Below are 18,682 nucleotides of genomic sequence, written 5' to 3' on the forward strand. Positions count from 1 at the left end.
ACCATCTTGACTTGTGACGGGGACGGCTGTTGTTAGGTTAGCATCCAGGAAACAGCAGAAAACATCTCAATTAGTAGAAGCTAACCATTGGCATTAGCAACTCCACCATATGGCCGAACTCGTCCAGGCTTGAGTTATTTGTGGAGATAAATAAAACCATGATAAAGAATAACATGTATATTAGTTAGATTATAATAGTTGTAACACAAAACAATGCGTATTAGCGCTGCCGCCCAGCTAGAGGTGCGCATTCACAAATTAGAGGGGCTGCATTCAGCCGGAATCACGGAAGCAAGGGGAGGGGTTCAAGGTGCAATACATTTTCCTGCCTCTAGATGGTGTCCCTTGACAAAAAAACTCTGGATTTCTGCTTTATGTCCATAAAACATGAACATTTTATAAATGTATCTGTATAAACAAGTGTGAGAAAATAGCAAGTATAAAACAACAGCTGGTTAAAAGCAGATAGGATAGTTTAAACATAAAACACCCAAAGTTACAATGGATGTAAACAATAAAGTAAGTAAGTAAAAGTTTATTTATATAGCCCATCAAATGATGTAAAGATCAATTTAGATGCTTTTTTTGCAGAATTATTGCGCAAATAAAAAAATGTGCATTTTTTTATTTTTTGTCAAGAACATATGAAGTCAGAATTAGGAAAATGTTCAATGCTGAATTTAATTTGTTCTGGTTTATGATATATATTAAATTATATGAATGGTTTATCAGAAAAATTAAAGAAATGGGGCAAATAAAAGCTATTTAATGTTTGATTAACTCCTTTATAAAATAAATAACAACAGAAACAACAACAATAGATAATCTTAATAAAATCTGGGAATCATGTACACATTATCCTTCATTTAAGCCACATTTGTTATTTTATTTCATTGTGGTCAAAAGGCATTTAGTGATTTGCTTCATTTTATTTACTTCTTCCAGTAGGGGTCAGTAGAGACTGATTAATTTATTAGATGCTATCAGCCTGTCAGAGTCACAGAAACACAGAGGAGGAGGAGAAGAATCAGGAAGAGGCGTAGAAGAGAGGGAAGGAGATACCTTTCCAATGACATCATTGCGACTGAGTCTGTCCTTGTCCATGACGGTGATAATTATGGTGGTCTCCCTCAACACGTGGGCAGGCACGTCAAAGGGGAAGGACTCATTGAAAACGGGGTTCAGACAACGCTTCATTACCACAGTCTTCTTCTTCTCCACGCGTTTGTCTTTGTGCATCAACCATACTTTTACGTAGGGGTCTGAGATAAAAGCAGACATGTCAGGTTTCAATGACGTTTTTCTCTCCCATTTCATGTTTTATGGATTGAATTTTATTTCACAAAAGAGAAAAATAAAGAAAATCTAATTTTGATTGGAAATAATTCTGAGGAAGGACATTAAAGACTGGCCAAGAAAAACAAAGAGACATTCATACCAGAAGTGCCTCCTATGTCCATGGCTTTAAGATTGCGTGCTTTGATGATGCTCACAGTGATGGTGTTGGCTGTAGGATTGTAGCACAGGGACACCAAGAGATCCCCTCGACTCCCCTGTGAAAACAAAATAAAACAAAACATTTTTATTTTGTCGCCTACTGCGTATTTCTGTTTCCCTCTCCGAAGTGTCTGTTTTCTCCATCTACCTGTCGGCCTCGCCATATTTCCTCCCCCTCTCCCATCATCATCATCATCATGCTGCCACATCTCCCACGAGAGCATCACAGCAGCCAGAAATGACATCACCTACTCTTTCCCATCTTCTCTTCCCCTTCATCTTCACCTCCCTCCTCCCTCTCCTCTGCTTCCCTTTCCCACTTTGCTCCCCATGCTTACACTGCCATCGCTACACGGTTTCAGCTCCTTCCAGAATGTCTGCATGTTGGCCAGGTCCAGCTTGTTGAGAGGTATGGACACCTCTCCTATCGGGTCGTTCCTGCTGAACCGGTCGTAGTCGAGAACCTGCAGGTACAGAGTCCTCTGGACCACCTTCTCATAGGGGAACCCTGAGGAACAAATGAACACAACATGTCACAGAGACGCAAGCACAATGTGCGTAGACAGGGAACAAAATCTTTAACAATCATACCCTCAAACAGGAAGGTCTCGTTCCAGTGGGGGTTCAGATTCTTTCTCTTTACTTTAGTCTCTAGTTTGTGTTTCTTGTCTGGCAACAGGTAGATTTTGACGAATGGATCGGAAGTGCCAGAAAAATCTTTTGCAGGTAGATCCTGGCCTTTGAGAATTTTAACGGTGAGGGTTGAGTCTTGAAAACTGTATCCAACGCTGAACTGAATACGACCCAGTTTCTCACAAACCGGACCCTCATGTTCATCCTCCTCTGAACCTGGGGACAACTGACACACAGGAGACACTGTTTTCTTAGGTGGTTGGTGTATCATAGAGATTTGTCAGTTATCTACAAAAAATTGTTCTTAAAGCAGAAATCTGGAGTTTTACTCCTTTCAGGAGTTATGATCATTTTTTTTAATCCATAAAAGTGCTAGCCTTACTTTGTACCATGGAAAAAGATTAGCTGTATTGCCTACATTCGTAGCCTACCTGCCATCTCGTACAGCTCAGTGTAATCTGAAATGAGCGCTGCTCAGCATCAGCCAATAGTGTTGCACGTCCGCTTATGCCACTGCGGAAGTACCTAGACTGATGCAGAGTTGGCAACACTTCTAATGGACACAGTCCATAGGAAGAATTTATACCCACATTCTGATTAAACAGCATTATGTGAGAATAGTAACTGTAAAACAATGTGTTTTAGCTCTGTTGCCCAGCTAAACGAGTGCGTTTGCAAACGAGGTGTCGCTTACAGCTGTAAATAATTTAAAGCTTCTTTCTGGAGTATTTCTGTTATCCAATGACACCATCTACCTGCACGGTGGGGCAGTGGTTAGCACTGTTGCCTCGCAGCACGAAGGTTGCAGGTTCAAAACTCGGCTGCGGCCTTTCTGGGTGGAGCTGCGTGTTCTCCCCATGCATGCGTGGGTTTCCTCCGGGTACTCCGGGTTCCCCCACAGATCACAACATGCCCTATAGGTTATAAATTGTAAGTCGCTTTGGATAAAAGCGTCTGCCAATAAATAAACATAAACATCTAGTGGCTGACAAGCGTATCACCCAAAACCGCTGTTCCTCTGTTTTTTTAAGATGGCGACTTCACGTTTCTGTTTATAAATGTGCTTCTGTAGCCGACAAACAGCTAAAACACATTGTTTTAGGAGTATTATTTTTATGTTGTGTTTTCATGTATTTATATTTTAGAGACTTTCTTATCCGTGAAAAGTTCATCAACTCTGCATCAGCCGAGGTATTCCTTAAATTTGAAGCGTCTAAGCGGTAGTCTAACGCTATTGGTTAGTTCTGGTCGGCGCTCAGTTTCCTATTGCACGGAGCTCTGCGGGACAGGGGGCGTGCTTACAAAAAAAAGACATATTGCTTATATTATATCACAGCACATGATACGATAATCACTTTTACGGATTTCTGACAAATCATACATAATTTCTGAAAGAGGAAAACTCCAGAAAGCTACTTTAAGGAGTGGAGCTTAAAGTGCAATACATTTTATCCTCCTCTAGATGGTGCTCTTGGGCAAAAACTCCAGATTTTGGCTTTACAAAAATTGACTAAAGGAAGTTTAACTTAATTTGAGCGAGATTTGAAATATGGTGAATTATTCATGCAAAAAAAAGTATGATTTTAGTGTTAATGGATCAAACACACCTTATTTTAAAAAGGCTTAGCAGTTTTAACTCTACTAATCACAACTCAAACCCCATAAAGTCTTCTTTTTTAGAGTGCAAAGTAGTCATGACAAACCTTTAAATTAAGTAATCAGAAAAATCTGTTAAAAACTGAGTAGATACAGTAACACATATAGAATGAGCTAATGTGTTTGTATAGTGTAATTAAATAAAACAGAACATTAATAAATGTAAATAAAACTGGCACTTTCAACTTGCAGTACTTAGACCCTCCACCAGAGGGTAATAAGAGAGGATTCAATACGGCTTGATTTGAGGGAAGTACTAATCCACTGAGAACAGGCCTGTAAGGTGTTAGATATTCAATTCATATCGTCGTCGTCGTCGTCTTCCTCCGCTTATCCGGGTCCGGGTTGCGGGGGCTTCATTCCAACTAGGGAGCTCCAGACTGTCCTCTCCCCAGCCACCTCCACCAGCTCCTCCGGCAGGACGCCAAGGTGTTCCCGGACCAGATTGGAGATGTAACCTCTCCAACGTGTCCTGGGTCGACCCGGGGGCCTCCTGCCGGCAGGAGATAACCGAAACACCTCCCCAAGGAGGCGTCCAGGAGGCATCCTGACCAGAAGACCAAACCACCTCAACTAGCTCCTTTCGATCCGGAGGAGCAGTGGTTCTACTCCGAGTCCCTCCCGAATGTCCGAGCTCCTCACCCTATCTCTAAGGCTGAGCCCGGCCACCCTACGGAGGAAACCCATTTCGGCCGCTTGTATCCACGATCTCGTTCTTTCGGTCATTACCCAAAGCTCATGACCATAGGTGAGGATTGGGACGTAGATCGACCGGTAAATCGAGAGCCTGGCTTTCTGGCTCAGCTCCCTCTTCACCACGACAGATCGGCTCAGCATCCGCATCACTGCAGACGCCGAACCAATCCGCCTGTCGGTCTCCCGATCCCTCCTACCCTCACTCGTGAACAAGACCCCGAGATACTATCTGGTCTAAAATTTCAGAGGAGATACTTTCACGCTGTACTTGCCATGGGTCTATGAGCACCACACAAAATGAAAGCAGTGTCAGAGACCACCCTGATAAAATCATATCACTGCAGTTTATTTATATAATGTCAAATCGGGCAGCAGTAGCTCAACAGGTTGAGGGGGTTGTCCAGTAATCGGAAGGTTGCAGGTTCGATCCCGGCTCTGGACAGAGAATTCTGCTGTTGTGTCCTTGGGCAAGACACTTAACCCACCTTGCCTGTTGGTGGTGGTCGGAGGGTCCAGTGGCGCCTGTGCTCAGCAGCCTCGCCTCTCATCCGCACCAGTGTATGAATGTGTGTTTGAATGGATGAATGATACACTGTAGTGTAAAGCGCTTTGGAGTCCTTACTCTGAGAGGTGCTATACAAGTGCGGGTCATTTATCATTTAAATCATGACAAGCTATGCATTATATGGGATTTACATACTATTGTTTTACTTTTCTGCAGGAAACAAAGTTATAACTCACAAATTCGACATGCAATTAAAGTCTCAGTTAAAGTTTTCGGTTTTCTCAGCCCTGCTTCCTTGTTATTTTCAGTTTTTCTATTCTGATCTGGATTTGCCTTTTTAGTTTGTATCTTACTGTGTGATTTCTTGTTTTATTATTATTTTTCCTGTAAATGCTACCTAACAGGATTTAAAGACACACTTGGCAGTTTTGCTTGCTTTTAGCACCCCCTAGTGTCTCTCTCTCTGTGCCTGTGTCTTTTTAACACCTTAATTTAACTGCTGTAATTTCTCCCCAGCCTTCATTGGATTATACAGGGGTGATTCATCACTAAATTAAACAAATCAGCTGTGTTCATGATCTAAAACATGCAGGAAACATGCTGGAACCAGACAGCAGCTATGTTAGCAAAAAAAAAAAAAAAAAAAATTAAGTCCGAACTGAGCGGTCCGCCTGTCTGGAGTTGCAATAGTAGTATTCTGGCCACAGAGGGCAGTGGGGGTCTGAGTGACATTTCATTAACCTAGTAAAGGGCCATTTTAGCACATACTGACTAGGGATGAGCCGGATACTCGTTTCAGACGAGTATCCGGTACGGATAAAACATTTTAGACGAGTATGTGCATGAAATGAGTAAAATTCGTAAATATCTGTAATCGTGCTGAAGGAAAATCCTCATTGGTTAACTGACTGTCTTCACGCTCTGTGATTGGCCAGTCAAATAGAGCGCCCGCCCCTCCCTTCACACAAAACTGCAGCCGGGAGCTCACAGCTCAGTCCGCGTCCGGTCCATCCACGCACACACACAGACAGTAACAGATCTCTCTGTGCTTGCTTCACTGTTCACGTTTCTTCAGTACTCCCTGTGTTTTCTTCAGTTTGCTTCTTTTTAAAGTTATTTAAAGTTACTTTTTTGTAACGTACGTGGTGCATTTGACAAGACAGAGCTGAAAACGGCTCGTGCTGCGTCAGTCACTGCCTCCGCTCCGGTCGGGTTTTTTTTCCCTCTCTCTCTCCTCTTCCTCAGGATCCACTCCCTCTTTCCTATTCTCTCTCTCTCTCTCTCTCTCTCTCTCTCTCTCTCTCTCTCTCTCCTCTTCCTCAGGATCCACTCCCTCTTTCCTATTCACTCTCTCTCTCTTTCTTTACATTTTTAATCACAATTGTCTATTTTTTTTGCTCATTTTAAATATATTTTAATCATTTTCTAAATACTTTTTTCTATTTTACATGATTTGTTTTTGTGAAGCGCCTCGTGATTTTTATCTTGAGAGGCGCTATAGAAAAGATCTTTTCTTCTCTCGCTCTCTCTCTCTCTCTCTTTCTCTCTCTCTCTCTCTCTGTCTCTCTCTCTCTCTCTTAATTCATGCACTTAAATAATAATGTTCTGGTTTTATTGAAAAACTTGTTCTGTAATAGTTCCTTTACTATTGTGATCAAAAACATTTAATCTCAACTCTGAGGCTGCTCTGTAAATAGTTTTCAAATAAACAATACACATGGCAACTTCTGATCAGACTTAAAATAACGTATTGATGTAAACCACACCCACTTCCGGGTTAGCCCATGCCCACTCCAAGTACAGATACACATACAGATAATTTAGATGGTTGAACAGATACAGATACAGATAGTGGTGTACTCGCTCATCCCTAGTACTGACTCATGAAAATAATTAAAAAATCTGCTAAATTTCCATCGTATGGCTTTAATGTCGCAGTATAGATGTAGTGTCCCTGAGCAAGACACTTATAACCCATACCACCTGTTAGTGGTGGTCAGAGGGACCGGTGGTGCCAGTGCATGGCAGCCTCACCTCTGTCAGTGAGCCCCAGGACAGCTGTGGGTACACTGTAGCTGTGTGTGCATGGACGAATGACTGATTGTGTTGTAAAGAACCTTGGGGGGGCTCTAGGACGTTAGAAAGTACTATATCAAATACAGGCCATTTACCATAAAAAACACAATTTTAAGTTGAATGAATAATTTTTAAAGCCTTCAAGTAGTTTTTTTAGTATAATTTTATTACTGGGACACTGATGAGACGACCTGTGAGGTTTATAAGAGCTGGGATGTCATGAACCCTAGTATCTGATACAACTACAGCAATCACAGTCTGTTCCCAGCACTTAGCAGACAGGTGGGGGACTCTATATGAGGCCCTATTTAAAAATCACAGCTTCTCACTGCAGCATAAGGTTGTGTCACATGCTTGTTTCTGCCCTGCGATAAGGGCAGAAACCATGCATGACAGCGTGGATATGAGAGGCTGATTATCTGCTGCTGGACAGACTCGATGATAGATGGCGGTGTGGTCGAGGGGCAGGAAAGGAATCTGGTCTAAAAAGTCTTATCTGACAGGGGAAAAGCTGAAATCATCACTCAAGGAGAAGTTTGAAAAGTCTAATATCCAATTCTGAATGTTCACACTCATCTCTGATGCTCCTGCTCAGCCCCATTCTCCATGCTGGATATGACCATTTCATTATCCAGATCTCCAACCAACAGCTGGAATAAATCTGCATTCTCTTACTCTCTCTCCCTCATTCTCTTTTTTACCTTTTCCTATATTTTCTTTTGATGGACCCAGAGTAAATTGTGTGCAGTTGATGCAAATCATGGAGCATAAAGCATGTGAAGATTTCTGATAAATACGATAAATATAATGATTTTTTGCTGTAATTTGCATAAGTCACATAAAAAAGCATTGTCTACATTTTTATCAGACAAAAAATATCTGAAAAAAATGTGAACTTCTGTTTTGGATTCAAGTCTTTGAGGTGATTTTAGGTTGTGAAACTCGGCCTTCAGTGGTGACTCAACCATGGGGGTGGGGGGGGGGTGGGGGGGTGGGGGGGGTAGGACCCTAACCAGTCTCCCAGGAAGTAGAAGATATGAATAAGAAAATGTAAAAAAAAAAACCATGAAAATTAAACTAAATGATCAATACATCATACTGACTATAAGTGCTGTGTTTAATCTGCATTTAAGTGTAGTTTAAAAATCTCACTTTTACCATGACCGACTCGTCTTGTGATGCATTTCCTGTTCCTTTCGGACGCAGCAATCTTTACCATAGACCTACGCTATAACTGGCGCATGCGTGCTGGATCACAGAGGTTTGCGTCCCAAACTGGGTGGAGTCTCAGCTCATGACAGATGTCACCCAGAACTGGAAGTTCGCCATTAAAAAAAAAAAAATTCTAGCTCACCATTCTTTGCTTGTTTAAGAGCAGCTGAGTACACCTTGTGGAGTTTTTTTTTTTTTTTTTTTTTACCAGAAAATGGTGGAATGTGGGAGCAGAGATTTGTAAACACTCTCTAGCAGGTTAAAAAAAATCCCAAGAAAGTCAGGAATCAGCTCAGTGTGAAGTTGGGACATTGGATTACACAAACCAAGTGTTTTTTTTTAATCATACCACGGATTATTATGACCATAAAACTAGCAAAAGTAAGACTGAGCTTACACTTTTGACTTCATGGAATTAGCTTTGTTTTTTTTTTTTTTTGGCTGCTGACTTCCTTGAGTTTTGAAGGCAGAGTAATGAAAAGGGTGTAAAGAGGAGAAACTGGGATTTAATTTAAACAGCTGCTTCCGTGGACAGAATCTTGCATTGTAGCTACTGTGTGTTTTTCTCAATATGTGTATTCATTTTCAGCCTTTTTATTTAGCGTCATTGGGTGTTGAGGTAGAAAACGTAGATTATATCCTAAGAATAGTAATTTGGCACCCCCTACTGGTGATATGTGGTTAGCACATCTAACAGACGGCATAAACGCGCCCCACCAAAAAAAAAATAAATCACCAGCCGCCACTGTCGGCCTTATGAGTTAGATGTCACAATGGTGGGTTTTTGTATTGTATTACTTTGCTATTGTTCTGGGTCGGCAAATTTTATTATCATACCAGTCATTAGGTGTTGGTGTATTTGATATTTTCACATTATAAGAGAAAAGAAAATACCAATGTTTTTAAAAACTGGAGGATGCACTGACCACTTTTCAAACTCTACTACTTTCTTCTACAATATGCTCTTTAACTGTACTATTTTCTGCAATTTCAGCTGTTAACTTAATTTTTTCTCTTAAGTGTTTTTCTCCCCAGAGGAAGCTACAACGATGTTCTGCTGAGCTGTGGTGGCCTCATGGAGGGGGGCATCGTCTAGCACACTGCTGCTAACCACTAAAACATTCTCCCTCTCCTGATAATAACTTTTTGCTTACCTTGACGTTGGATGTGCTACTACTAGTTTACCTGTTTAACAATAGATTCACTAGGATAAATACAATAAAGTTTATCTCTCGCCAAATAGAATATTTACTAAGAAATCACAATGTAACCATAGTCACTTTATTGGTGTGTGTGTGTGTGTGTGTGTGTGTGTGTGTGCGTGTGTGTGTTCTGTCTTCTCGATCCCCAGTGAGTCGTGGCAGATGGCTGCTAATACTGAGCCAGGATCCTCTGGAGGTTTCTTCCTGTTAAAAGGGAGTTTTCCTCTCCACTGTCACTATATGGTTGCTTAGTATGAGGATTGTTGTAAAGTCACTTTCTTTCTGAAATTTATAATCACATTTAATTAGAATTAGAATTTTGTCTCTCTCTCTTATATATATATATATATATATATATATATATATATATATATATATATATATATATATATATATATATATATATATATATATATATATGTATATAAATACATACACCCATATATATAATCTTTATGAAACCTTATTTCTGTCCACTTTGTAAATCTGCTGCAGGAATACATGTACTTAATGCTTAGCGCTGCAGATACTGAAGGGCAGAGAAGTCAGAAAACATTAACCCTTTGATGCATGAATTATGAAATCTTCAAATTTTAAACAATTTTTTTTCATTCATGTTTAGGTGTGAATGAAACAAATTTCATATTTACATATTTTTTGTAACATTTAATTTACACAGTTTATTACATGTCCACCTCAGTGGACAGTGTGCAATCTGAACATGAAATATGTTGGCTTGACTTACTGAAGTCCAAATGGAGGAGCTCAAATGCAATAAAGTCTTCAACAGCTGTGATTAACAGCAAAAAATAAATAAATAACAATTTTAAGTACCTGTCCACTGTAGTGACCATTATGCATCAAAGGGTTAAGAGAAGATGAACTAAACCTTTTTGTGGCTTTTGAAAAAAAAAAGCTGAATATTTCTAGACTTAGGCTAAAATAGCATATCATTTTCTGCAAATGTGTGGATGTGAGATAAAATTTCAGAGGAGATACTTTCACGCCGTACTTGCCATGGCTCTATGAGCACCACACAAAATGATAGCAGTGTCAGAGAACACCCTGATAAAATCATGTGACAGGACCCCACGTGTCCAACACGTATCACCTGAGACCCTTCAGATGGGTGGATGTATAAATCGCTTCATACCCTCCTTTCTCTCTGTACAGACAGTCAGTGGAAATAAATCTGTGTTCTTCCCACAGAAAGGAAAATAAAATGTGCAGGATGACACCATTGGCAGCTTGAAAAGAAAACTTGCTATAAAATATTGATGTGTTGCAAAACTGCCCAACATGAGCGTTATCGTTAAGTGGCGCCACTACGAATTTCTCAGATTCACCATGAAACCCACGTAATTACAAAGCACTCACACCCATCTCCACCATATTCTCACAGCACCCACGTCATGGCGCGTTCCTTCACGGCTAATTAAGACACACATGCACGCACACACACACACACACACACACACACACACACGCACGCACGCACGCACACACACACACACACACGCTGCTCTTGCTTCAGGAGGATGATTATTGTGGGTTTTCAGTAAGCAGAAACACTCAGAAGCAGAATAAAATGGTGATGCTCCACAGGCGGGAGAGCTGAGTGGGACGGAGACAGCTGCAGAAGATGAAAACTTCACTCAAAACTTTAGTCTGTGTAGAATTTTCTAAGAGAATATACCAATAAAATAAGTTGATATGCAAATAAATGCTAACGCCTTCTGCCAAAATCTACACGCAGAGACATTGTTGTATTTCTATTATATATTTACAAGAAAAACAATCCCTGTTTTAAGTGTTGCAATTTTAAAGAGGTTAAAACATCATTAGTAAAGAAAAAAAAGAATAGAGCAAAATATGCTCTGCTTGTTTTAATTTAGTCAAATTAGAAACTGACTGAAATCAGCAATCCATAGTTTTTCCCTTTTAAGGAATGTCTGATTTTTAGAAATCCATAAAAGTGATGATTCTTTGCTAAGCCTGCTCCCGTCCCATAGAGCCACATGCAATTTAAATTGAGCAGCAGCATTGGCCAATAATGTTAGACATCCTTTTATGTACAGATGTCGATCACACAGCATGCATGTGCCATTCAATTCAATTCAATTCAATTCAATAATACTTTATTAATCCCAGAGGGAAATTGATTGCTATAGTAGCTCAGAATAATAATTACAATGGCTGTTGGCAGGAAAGATCTCCAGTAGCAGTCAGTGTTGCAGCGAAACTGAAGAAGCCTCTGACTGAAGACGCCCTTCCGTTGTCGGACAGTCTTGTGAAGAGAATGCTCAGGGTTGTCCATAATTTTCTTGATTCTCTGGAGAATCCTTCTTTGCATTATCTCCTCCAGTGGTTCCACAGTCGTCCCCAGAACAGAACCAGAGTGTTTTATTAGGCTGTTGAGCCTTTTCAGGTCCCTGCTTCTGATGCTGCTACCCCAACAGACGATGGCTGAAGAGATTACACTCTCAACAACAGACTTGTAGAAGATCTGCAGCATCTTGCTACAGACATTGAAGGACCTAAGCGTCCTCAAGAAGTGCAGTCTGCTGTGTCCCTTCTTGTAAACGGCTTCGCTGTTCTTTCTCCAGTCCAGTCTGTTGTCCAGGTGAACTCCAAGGTATTTGTATTCCTCAACCACCTCCACTTCTTCTCCCATGATGGAAATAGTGTTTGACTCCACCCTGTTTCTTCTGAAGTCTAAAATCATCACCTTTGTTTCATCCACGTTCAAGGTCAGATGATTGTTTCCACACCGTGCCACAAAGCGCTCCACCAGCTCTCTGTACTCAGCTTCCTGTCCATCTCTGATACACCCGACAACTGCAGAGTCATCTGAGTATTTCTGTAGATGACAGGTCTCTGATTTGTACTGGAAGTCTGAGGTGTACAGGGTGAAAAGGAATGGTGAGAGTACAGTCCCCTGTGGTGCTCCAATGTTACTGATTGCCTGGTTTGATGTGCAGTTCTTCAGCCTCACAAACTGTGGTCTGTTTGTCAGGTAGTCTTTAATCCAGGCGATAGTTGAGGCCCCCACCTGTGTCTTCTGGAGTTTCTGGCAAAGTACATCAGGCTGGATTGTGTTAAATGCACAGGAGGAATCAAAGAACATGACCCTCACAGTGCTGCCTGCTTTGTCCAGATAACAGTGGATTGGTTGAAGCAACTGAATGATGGCATCTTCAACTCCAACTCCATGGCGTCCAGCAAACTGCAGTGGTTCCCGATATGTTCTAGTATGCTTATTCAGGTGGACCAGCATGAGTCTCTCCAGGACCTTCATGATGTGGGATGTCAGGGCAACTGGTCTGAAGTCGTCATTGACTGATGGGCGAGTTTTCTTTGGAACTGAAACAAGGCAGGATGTCTTCCACAGGACTGGAACCTTCTCCTGGGCCAGGCTGAGGTTGAAGACGTGGTGCAGAATTCCACAGAGCTGCTCTGCACAGGCCTTCAGTACTCTGGGGCTGACACCATGTGGACCTGCAGCCTTGTTCCTGTTCAGTCTGTCCAGCTGCCTCTTCACCTGACTTCTAGAGACAGATAGGTGGGAGGGGGATGTAACCGTGGCAGCAGCACCTCCTGACTTGGTTGAAGACAGATTTATAGAACCAGAAGAGTCCATGACTGCGTTAGAGGACAAAAGAGCTGGCGTGTGACAAGAAAATGTTGGATCAGAGGAGGATGGGATGTCTGATTGGCTAGGGACATGTGAGGAGGATGCTGGGTTTGTTCCTGAACTGAACCTATTGAAGAACTTGTTCAGTTCATTGGCTGTGTCCAGGCTGCCATCTGTGCAATCCTTCCTCTGCTTGAATCCTGTGATCTTCTTCATCGCTGACCAGACATCTCTGATATTGTTCCTCTGTAGTTTGTTCTCCAGCTTCTTCCTGTATGCCTCCTTGCTGTCTCTGATCTTGATCTTCAGTTGCTTCTGTATACTCCTCAATAATTCCCTGTCTCCCTCCTTGAAGGCTCTTTTTTTCTCATTTAGCAGATTCTTCAGTTCACTGGTTATCCAGGGTTTGTTATTAGTGAAGGATCTCACTGTTCTGGTGGGTATGATGTGTCCACACAGAAGTTTATATAGTCAGTGACACATCCAGTCATTGCATTGATGTCCACTTCATATCCTTGGCAGAGAGTCATCCAATCTGTGGTCTCAAAACAACCCTGCAGGGCTTCTTCAGTGTCCTGTGACCATTTTCTCACAGTTATTCGTGTCACAGGTTGCCTCTGAACAATTGGTTTTGATTCTGAGCAGAGAAAAACAAGATTGTGATCTGATTGTCCCAGAGGTCTTGTTTTGGTCATGTATGCATTCTTTACAATTGCATAACACAAATCCAATGTCTTGTTTTCTCTGGTGGAGCAGCTGAAAAACTGTTGAAATGTTGGAAGTGTAGCAGAGAGCGAGGCATGATTAAAATCACCAGATATAGCCACAAATGCATTGGGGTGCTGGGTTTGTAGCTTAGCGACAACGGAACTTATGGCATCACATGAGTTTTCAGCAACGGCTGAAGGTGGAATATAAACGGTTGCCAAGACAACACTGGTGAACTCTCTTGGCAAATAATATGGGTGACAACTTACTGCCAAAAGTTCAACATCTGGGCTGCAGAGATGACATTTCACTGAAACATGACATGGATGGCACCATCTGTTGTTGCAAGCACTGCCACTCCACCTCCTTTTCTTTTCCCGCTCCTCTTCGGATTTCTGTCTGCTCGTACAGTCAGGAATCCTGGCAGAGAAACACTGGAATCGGGGATATGGTCCTGCAGCCACGTCTCAGTGAAACACATAACACTGCACTGCCGATACTCAGGCTGAGTCATTGTGGAAGTATCTAGACTGATGCAGAGTTGGGAACATTTCTAGGGAGGCATCCATAAGGCATCCCATTCAGATGCCTGAGCCATCTCAACTGGCTTCTCTTGATGTAGAGGAGCAGCAGATCTACTCGGAGCCCCTCCCGGATGACCAAGCTTCTCACCCAATCTCTAAGGAAGAGCCCAGACACCCTGTGGAGAAAACTCATTTTGGATGTTGTATCCGTGATCTTATTCTTTCGGTCGTTAAAGCTCATGACCACAGGTGAGGGCAGGAAAGTAGCTTGGATTAAGTAAGTAGATGAGTGAGCTATCGAGACAAAAAGACCTGATTTGTGCATTTACCAGTAGATATGAATGTAGCAAACATTCAGCAAAAGTTGTAAAAATTAAAAACATTAAGAACAATTATACATTTCTACATGCTACATTGATCAGCCTGTCTTTTAAATGTACAAGTAGATTTTATTTGATTGACTTCTTTGCTTATTTCTGAAAAGGATTTTAAACTTTTTATGTCTTTCACTGACGCAGAAAAAAAACTGAATTAATACAAATAATCTTTCTGCAGTCCATAATAAGTAAAGAGGACTTCGTCTGGAGAGTCGATATTGTGTTACCATGAGCATGTCGCTGGTGACTGAGTTGGCCATGTCAGAAACAGAGTTGGCTTCGTGTCCCTGGCGGCGTCCGCTCTCGTCTGGAGTCTGACCTCTCGAGTTGCTGCCTGGTTTGTTACCGGGAGTTCTAATAAAACAGAAACAAACATTCTTGATTAATTATGTTCATATTCTGCACTGGTGAACGTTAAAAGGCCACATTTATGTATTTCTGTCTCTTGACTGCACAGCTGGAATTAATTCTTCATTCTGCACAGGACTAATGTTAAAAAAGTGTTACTGGGATTTAACAACACAATGCTGTCATTTAGAAATAGAACTGTTTTCCTACTCTGGCACAATGAAAAATGTTAGCTGCTCAACAGTCCCCACAATGAACCATATGTTTTCAGCAGGTGACAAATCTGGACTGCAGATGGACCCTTTCTGCAACCAGACTCTTTCATTCTGGAGCCACATTGATTTAATGCACACAGAATATAGTTTGGCTTTCCCTCTCTGATGTAAACAAGGCATCCCAAAGAAAACCCATCAGGATGGCATCATTAATTTCCCCAAATCTTTTTGGATACATTCATCTTTCAAGAATAATGATGGCTTCAAGGATGTAGATAATTTAGCTATGCGGGCTGCTGTTGTGTTCCTTCATGCAAACAAATATTCTTTTGTCATTGAGCACATTTCCCCCAAATCTTTACTCGTCCCCAACTGTCCTACTGTTTTAGCTTCCTTCACAGAGGTTTTGATCCTAAAAACATCCAAATGACCAGAAAGTTTAATCCTTTTGAAAGTTATAAGATGAGGTAGAGTAATATTTTGTCCTGTCACAACAATTTGAGACATGCCACTAGCAACACATTTCAAAAAATTCAAACATTTCTAAGTTTTGTCCTTTTATTGTTAATTTTTTTATTATTATTTTATTGTTTCCACAAAAATAAACAATAATGAAAAAGAGTCTGCTTCTAGACCTGCAGAAAGAGGAAAAAAAACAAAACAAAAAAAAGGGACACAACAACAATACAACAAGATCAAGCTATCACTGCGTCAACTTGATGAAGAAATATATAATCAACATTGTTTAACTGAACAATCACATGATAATAAATCACAGTGCATTTAGTGCCAACCATAGCCTTAAAACTTGTGTTGAACGTGCCCAAGTCCATACTTATGAGAGCACCATGTGAGCACCTGTGTGTGTACACGCGTTTGTTTATGTAAGGTTTCTCTATAGAAGCGTCCAATAGAGAGTGTGAGGGGCCACTTATCTGCCCCCTAAAGATGTGCAGGAGATGGAGGGAGCGCCAAGTCCCAGAGATCCAGGAGCTGCCCCAGAGCACAGGAGCCCCAGGGAGACTGCGACCAGAAAAGCCCCTGCCCCCCTTGAGAGGTGCAGAGGATTGCCCCGGGGGGCCACAACCAGCAGCCGGCAGAGTCCCGAGAGATATTGGCGGCAAGCCCACAGGCCCGCCCGCAGCCTCCCATCCCCTAGCCGTCCGAGCCCGGGACCCAGCGACCCCACCGGGGGCCCAGCAGAGCCCGGGGACCCGGGACCCCACCAGGCAGCTACCGGGATTGGTCAGGCGGACACCAAAAATCTTAAACTCCCTGACCCGGGAGCCACGACCCAGGCAGACCAAGGCACCGCACTCTCCACCAGGTGTGAAAGGGAGAGGGGAGACGAAGATCTATATCATCAAAAGAAGTCCCAGGAGAAGAGAGGAGTCAAAGGCCCCACCTGACATATACAGTCATACAAAAACACAGTCACACACTCCTTCCCTCATGCTCACACATACACATACAACCAAAGACTTACAAAAATGCACGCCGGACACCCACTCATGCTCCCCATACACACCCTATTCACTCTGGTCCCGGTACTGCTGCATTTGGGGGTAAAACCATTACCAGTTCCCAGAGTTCGACCCTTTCTGCTGGGGTGTTGATGAGCAGGCTCCCCCGCCCAACGTTGAGCACAGCCACCCACCACCCCAGACCCCAACTGCACGGCTGGATCTCCCTCCTAGCCTCCAGCCCCAGGAAGCCAAGCGACAACAGAGGTGTGCTAAGACCCCTAGTCTCCCTCCGCCTGCTCCAATATCAATCAATCAATCAATCAATCAATCAATCAATCAATCAATCAATCAATCAATCAATATGGTGTTAGTGAGTGTTGATAAGGTATTTTCCATGGCTGTGGTGAGTGGGCAGTGCGGGCATCATCTTGCCTATGCCAGCTGATGCCACCACACCACCCCACTTGCACCCACAGCCCTCGGTGTCTAAGTGCAGTTTAAAATTGGAAGTGGGCACCGGCACTTGGGATGAGGCTGAAAGATCCCCCTGCCAACTGCCGTTGAATGTGCTCAGTCCCAAGGCCCTAAGTGTGTGTTTGCGTGGAATGCTGTTGGTGGAAGTGTTTAAGGTGCAAATAAAATTGAGGGGCAGGTTGCCACAGGAATGCGGAAATGGGGTCCATACCCGCACTCCCTGACTTGTCCACCCCCCAAGGTCCTATGTGTATGTTTGTGTGATGATGTGAGGGAGCAGGAGGAGAGAAATGTGTGGGGATGGGGAGGAATTGCTGGTTGGGCTTAGCCCTCCAGGAAGCCAGCTCCCCCACTGGCCTCAAAAGGCACCTCTGTTGTCAAAATGCCGCCCAGGGCATGGAGACCCCAGCCCATCCTGCCAGGGCCCAAAGTAGCAGCATCACAGAGCCTCATGGAGTCCGAGGGCACCAACCCAGCAGAATATCTACACCCATCCCTGCATTTGCACAACTTCCAGATTATGTAAGACATAGGACATCCAGGTAAGGTTAGGTCCTCCCCCTCCTGGACTTCCCTTGCTCCCTGTGATGGGACAGCAGAGGAGCCAAGGTCTACCTGAGGCCCCTGAACCCAAGCCAGGCACTGCTGCATGTTCCTGCCTTCTTCCTGGCAGCATACATGTCAGGCCCCCACCCAGACCCACCAAGGGGGAATGCAGCTGCCGGGCAGTGACCCATGGCCACTGCCAAGACCTCCAAGGGGCCCCACTCACAACTGCCAGTAGTCCACCCCCCGAGGCAATCCAAGCACCTCCAGAGGGGGGCAAAAGTCCCAGACAACCCCAGTGAACCCACCTCCAAGGAACGTCCAGATACTCCAAACTCAGACCCTCCACCCCCTCACCCACATCATCCCGCAGGACAATATCAATGGTCCCCCGTCATCACTGTGTGATGGAACCAATCAAAGCAGCCCAGAGAGATTGATTTGAAGTGGAAGCAGAGGCTATATCAACTTTAATATGATCTAACAAAAGATTTCTATACTGGTTAATGCAGAGAGTTTCTCTATTTTTCCAATTCAAGAGGATATTTTTCTTAGCAATGCATATGGCAGTCAGAACCACGTGAGCCAAAGATGTTTCAATCGGGACATCGTCCAGGTTTCCCAGTAAACAAAGAGAGGTGGAGGTTAGGATATGACGTTTCAGACACTTTGACAGGTCTTCACATACTCTACCCCAAAATTCCTGGACAGGTGGACAGGACCACAGTGCGTGAATGTAATTGTCAGGAATGTTGTTTGTGCAGTGTATACAGGTGTCAGATGACACAAACCCCATCTTGAACATTCGATGACCTGTATAGTATACTCTATGTAGAATTTTGTACTGAATTAATTGTAAATTGGAGTGTCTGATCATTTTAAAAGTTTTTAAACAAGTTTGGGACCAGAAGTT

The 18,682-nt window shown here is 42.8% G+C and overlaps 1 protein-coding gene across 3 annotated transcripts in view; it reads right to left on the minus strand.

The window, feature by feature from the left end:
- Positions 1-18,682, minus strand: part of syt7b (synaptotagmin VIIb) — a 219,581-nt gene that overhangs the window by 6,976 nt on the left and 193,923 nt on the right. For all 3 annotated transcript variants that reach the window (XM_015953136.3, XM_015953137.3, XM_015953138.3), the window contains 5 exons: positions 14,948-15,074; positions 2,089-2,356; positions 1,836-2,005; positions 1,439-1,553; positions 1,063-1,262 (listed from right to left, as the gene is read on the minus strand). In XM_015953136.3, coding sequence (XP_015808622.3) covers positions 1,063-1,262; positions 1,439-1,553; positions 1,836-2,005; positions 2,089-2,356; positions 14,948-15,074 — 880 coding nt within the window. The remainder of the gene's footprint in view (positions 1-1,062; positions 1,263-1,438; positions 1,554-1,835; positions 2,006-2,088; positions 2,357-14,947; positions 15,075-18,682) is intronic.

The sequence above is a fragment of the Nothobranchius furzeri genome, chromosome 9 (genome assembly GCF_043380555.1).
Source record: "Nothobranchius furzeri strain GRZ-AD chromosome 9, NfurGRZ-RIMD1, whole genome shotgun sequence".
NCBI classification, from domain to species: domain Eukaryota; kingdom Metazoa; phylum Chordata; class Actinopteri; order Cyprinodontiformes; family Nothobranchiidae; genus Nothobranchius; species Nothobranchius furzeri.